The sequence below is a fragment of the Durio zibethinus genome, chromosome 17 (assembly GCF_047325235.1).
Source record: "Durio zibethinus cultivar Kanyao isolate XHJ-2024 chromosome 17, ASM4732523v1, whole genome shotgun sequence".
NCBI classification, from domain to species: Eukaryota; Viridiplantae; Streptophyta; class Magnoliopsida; order Malvales; family Malvaceae; genus Durio; species Durio zibethinus.
This window is the reverse complement of record NC_143178.1, coordinates 20578250-20583648: the sequence shown is the minus strand read 5'-3', so window position 1 is coordinate 20583648 and position 5399 is coordinate 20578250. Positions and strand designations below refer to the sequence as shown.

At 32.6% G+C, this 5399-nt stretch overlaps 1 protein-coding gene across 1 annotated transcript; it reads right to left on the bottom strand.

Moving 5' to 3' along the window:
- Positions 1 to 648: 648 nt before the first annotated feature.
- On the bottom strand, positions 649 to 3976 carry LOC111289177 (uncharacterized). The gene is made up of 7 exons (XM_022880031.2): positions 3611 to 3976; positions 3339 to 3531; positions 3075 to 3184; positions 2854 to 2932; positions 2665 to 2732; positions 2108 to 2174; positions 649 to 970 (listed from the first exon to the last, which is right to left on the bottom strand). The coding sequence occupies exons 1-7, from the start codon at positions 3848 to 3850 to the stop codon at positions 858 to 860; spliced, it is 870 nt and encodes a 289-aa protein (XP_022735766.2). The 5' UTR covers positions 3851 to 3976; the 3' UTR covers positions 649 to 857.
- Between the last annotated feature and the right edge of the window lie 1423 nt (positions 3977 to 5399).

Genomic DNA, 5399 nt, shown 5'->3' with positions numbered 1-5399 from the left:
TACTTCTCATTATTGTGGGTATCGTGTCTTCATTTCTTTGTGCCATGTCAAGTGCTTAACTGGAAAGCGAATGCTTTTCTACACTTTTTACCTAAATTAGATGAATATATGAAATCTCAGCCTACTAAAAGCAAGAAACCATCAAAATTTCCTTACTAAATCGACAAAATCAAAGACTAAAACAATCCCTTCAACATGACTTGAGTATGAACTTTGATCCTGACAAGAAAGATTAACCAAGACTCAATTAATTTGGCCCAATGGTGTATCATAAACGCACACCGACACTGACTGTCCTGCACACACTTCTCAGTGCTATCATCTATGCATTGGATTATACTCATATTCAATCATTTTACCATAACTTTCAAAAAGTACTCCACTTGGTTTGGGGATTGGAATGGCGTAAATAACAATGCGTTAACAAAATTCTTATACGGCAGACTTTATCCCCTCCAGAATTCAGTTTCATTTTTAATCCTTCTCCATAAATGGAAGACATAACTTTCAGCAAAGCAATTTCATGAAGCATAATATTCAAGAAACTCATGTCATCAATAAACTTAAAAACTTGTTTTGCAAAATCAGAATGAAACGACCGGTTTAGAATCTTGTCATCCAAGCTCAAAAAAATAATCCCCAGGTATCTGTAACAACAAGCCAATATATTGAGAAAACTGAATTTGCACGTTAAGCACACTGGTCCAGTGCAAACTACAGAGGATAAAGTCTTGAGGTTGTTCTGAAACCATAACAAAGTTGTTCAATAAAAAAAAAGAAGAATTTCAGAATAAAGGTTACTCATATACATTTGGGGGTGCAGGACCCAAGCAGACAGCAGAACAGACACCCAATTATCAGAGTGGTACTTTTGTCGGTGTACCTGGATCACGTGGATATTTTCTTGGTGTGGAGTGATTTTTTAAGCAAATGATAGCAGTTCTCTGTCCATGTAGGCTGTGTGATTCCACTACATGCAATTGGCAAAGAAACATTGAAAAGGTTAATACCACTTCAAAAAGGGAAGCACATAAATGAATTTAGATAATGAAAGATCAGTTTCAAAGTTGAACTAAACAAATAAATGAATGAAAAGAACAAATGATTACAAAGTTAAACTAGATTTTGTTAAAAGCAATGACAAATTTAATTCTGGCAACCAGGAAAAAAGAATAGGAATCCAAATAGAAGATTTCTGTCATGAGAAAATTCAAATTTTGCAAAGAATGACCAAACCTTTAAATCCCTTCTTTCAAACGTAAGCAAAACAAGAACAAGCCTCTTATACTTCACGGAACTTTCTAGAAGAAAGGAAACCCTGGTCTTTGTGTCAAAGGAAAAGCACTAAAATCCAATATAAACAGAAATTTAGCCAACCATTTGCTGCCCAGTATTGCATTCACCATGCATGTGTGCGTGCAGACACATGCCTAGATGTGCATGTGCATATGAACACATGATCTGACTGGATGTACAGTATCATAGCCCAAATCCATTGATCCAGTCTGTATCATTTTGGTTATGAAATAATTAATCATCCCGATAATTAACTTAAATCTCATATGCTCAAACCTCCAAAAACCTTCGATACAAACAACCAAATTTTCGCATCTCCTAAAAAAAATTGACTTCTCGAAGGATGAAGTTAACTAAACACGCTCACAGGAGGTGATCACCCACAAAAATATCAATTTCTTCAAAGTCTTGGAAATGTATCTTCATCTTTTAGATAAGGAAAAGTTGACAACAAAAAGGAACGGGGCATCTCTCTTGCTCTCTATTTCATACCTTTTTGTAGAATCATTAAGCAGGCCCATTACTATACTTATCAATCAGAGGTAAAGATCTTTGCCTGCATATAACACAATGAATGAATTTGGTCCTATGCTAAATCTAGTAAAATTGCATGATCCACATGGATTTTACATTGATAGAGAGTAATGAAGCTAGAAGTATTTAACCTAAATTACTTACTACTCCAATGAGGCTTATTGCAAAACATGCAAAGCAATGATGCAATAGTTATAGGGCAACAACATGATAACATTTATCTATTATGCAATACATACCACAATGATAGCTCAAAACTGAAATATGATGAACACACCTGAACAGAGTTGCAATATTGAAGCACCCATCAATTTGATTGCTCTTTCTGCATTTCTGATTTCTTGCTGTCCAAATGCACCACATGCAAAAAGTTGGTTGATAGATAACACTTTACAAGTATAAAGGAAGAATTAAACAACTAGATACTCTGTACTGCGGGTGCTTGACTATAATTAATTGAAATTTGAATATGTGAAATAACCACAGGTTAATTAAAAAATTTTCTTGCACAAAATTTTATTTCAAGTTGACTGGAGTCTGGAGAAAAGATTATCTATGAAGTTTTAGAGAAAGAACCACAAAGCCAAAACAGTGTAACTACATGAATTAACAAATAAACTGGTGCCTAAAAACAGTTCATAATGAAATTGTTAGAACTTTGAAATTGGGACCAAATCAGAAAATGTAAGAAAGTTGTTTGGGATTTCCATAAAAGCAAAACACACCTCTTCTTTTCATAACAGCCAAAATAGTATATAAAGTAGCAGTTTAATGCTAAGAACAAATTATTCATCAGTCAAAGTCATTTCCAACGTGAAATCCATATATACATACATGAGGATCATGACCTTTTGCAGCTACAAACAACCCACCAACACGAACCAGAGGAAGGCAGTATTCAACTGAAAAATAAAAGAAACCAAAATCACCCATTTAAACAGTAATAAATCTTGCAGTCTTGGAAAATAAAAATAAAAAATAAAAAAAGAATTCCAATGTAAGAAGTTATCATATCATAATCACCCAAAACTCTCATTTCTGCAACTGCCCTGGCCACTGCTACATCAAATTTCTCCCTAAAGTCGGAATGCTGTCCCAAATTCTGTCCTATAACAACAGTTGGACTACGCATATTAGCCATGAGAAGATAAAGCTGAGCAATGCACTCGATTTTTTTTTTCCTTTTACAAAAATATTCACTTTCAAATAATGAAACAACCCATATAAGGAGTGTTAAACAATACCTCTGCTCTTTCTCTCACAACCTGAACATTGGACAGCCCAGTAAGACTCACTATGTGCTCCAAGAAAAGACATCGCTTGTTCATAGACTCCACCAATGTTACCTCCCAACCTACACATTTTTCGATATGATATATATATATATATATATATATATAAAATTGGAATTCACAAGTAAATTTACGAAAACTAAAAACCAAGATAGAAACTATATATAAATCATAGTGCAAATATGTGAACACGTAAAGTGAAGTGAGGTAGTCAACCTGGACAAGCAATAGCTAAAACTAAACCAGGAAGCCCGGCGCCACTTCCAACGTCAACAATTCTGAGGCTATCAAATGAATTGTTACAGCTTAAGGTATAAGAGTTTTGTATAGGAGGAATAATTGCAAGGGAATCTTCAATGTGCCTTTCCATTACTTCATTAACTTCTTTGACAGCCGTAAGATTCATTTTCTAAAAAGAAAAGAACAAACCGATCAAAGAGAAAGCAACAAAAAATTTTAAAACTTTTGATAGTTTTGCACCGCGGTACCTGGTTCCATTGGAGTAAAGCGTCAACGTAGAGAAGAATCTGATCCTTTTGGCGGGAAGTTAAGGTTTCAAAATCACACGAGGTGCGAATTTTGTCGGTGCCGTCGGTGGATAGAGATTTAACGTTGAGTCTTTGAGGAAGAAATAAGGTTTTGGGTTTGGAAAGTGGAAAGTGTTTGACAAAAGTTCCCAAAGAGGATGGGAAATGGACGTTGAGGATTTTGCAACGGAAAATTAACATTTTGTTTTAGCGCGGGCGCTCCCTTGAGTACCGTCTACTGTCAACGGTCTACACTATGTCTCACTCACCTTTGGTTTTGCAAACATGAGAGGAAGCGAGGAGCTAGTTATAACGTTTTTTTGCCCTTCAACCATATTACAAACTATGTACTTAATTTGTATTTTTTTTTTAATTTTTAATTTTAGCTTTTTAATTTTATATTTATCATTAATAAATAAGAACAAAATGTTTTCTAAAATATTTTTTCCCATTGTTTTTAAAATTTTTGAATAAAGTAGTTTTTAGGTATACATTCATTTGATAAAAGTTTAATTAATTAAAATATTTGAAACAATTTAATAATCAAATTTTAAAAAATCGTACGTTTATTGAAAGAAAGATAACTAGAGAGGAAAAAAATGAATGGCTACGCATGGGCCCATATGACTGGGCTTATCCAACAAACCTCAGTTTATCGGTGCAAGTACAAAACAAAGAAACTAAGAGGTCCAACGTGCACCCTTGTATTCGCCTTAGGCCTTGGACATTTAGCCTACTACTGAAAAACTAAAACGTCAGTGATGGTGGGCCGGTGGCCCTCTTTCTTTAGTTTTTTTTTTCTTTTTAATTTTTTTTAAGCACAAGAAGAAAGGATGCACTATGTGCTTTGATTCATTGCTAGTATAAGCATTATCAAAGGTTCCACTTTAGAATGTAAGATTCTTTTATTTTAGGTCCTTTTTTTTTTTCCAAGTGATAGTTAGAGATAATTTTTTTTATCCCATAAATCTTATCTCGTTCATTCCAAAATTCAAACTCGAAGGTTTAAAAAATATATAATCTCAAACTCTAATAGCATATATATCCTCTTTGAACAACTTAATGTGGGTATATGCACAAGGGAAAAATGTTTATCTAATTTCTACCTAAATCAACTTTTTTTTTTTTTCTAAATTAGATAATCAAACATAAAACTTCTTGTACCCTTTAGAATATTGGTTTGGATATTGATTTGGTTTGGTGAAAAAAGAGTTTGAAATAGTTGGGTTTTGGCATAAAGTATTGAGTTAATAGTTTCTTGGGTTTTATTTTACATAGGCTTTACATAGGCTGAACAAGTTGGGTGTTAATTTTGTTAGAGAAAGTACTTGTATGTAACAAATAAATAGTTTATTGAAAAATAAATTAGTTGTATTTAAAGTTGGTCGAAAGTCGAATTGATTCATATAATCATTTTTCGTTTAAAATTGGCATCTAAACATATTTGGTTATGTGTACTTTGTAAACCTATCAACTAAAATGTTTACAAAACACACTAAGATTAAGTAGTAGAAAAGAAAATGTTAGCCTTAATTGATCTTTATTTTGAAATGATAAAATATTAAGTTAAATAAGTTAGATTAAGATTTTGAAAAAGATTTATTTAATACATGTTCTTAAGTTTTATTATTTTTAGTACTAAATAAATAATGTGTTTGTCAAAGTGTAAACAATTTTTTTTTTGTTTTCATATTTTGTAAACTAAATTTATCTTTAAAGATTATTTATTTGATTTTAAATGATAGTCCAA

Bases quoted from the DNA above. Each gene is read 5' to 3' on its own strand.
- LOC111289177 (XM_022880031.2), bottom strand. From the start codon at position 3,850: ATGTTAATTTTCCGTTGCAAAATCCTCAACGTCCATTTCCCATCCTCT. The intron at 3,532-3,610 runs GTACCGCGGTGC...TTTTCTTTTTAG, and splicing joins CTTTACTCCAATGGAACCAG to AAAATGAATCTTACGGCTGT. The intron at 2,733-2,853 runs GTGATTATGATA...TTTATTTTTCAG, and splicing joins TGCAGAAATGAGAGTTTTGG to TTGAATACTGCCTTCCTCTG.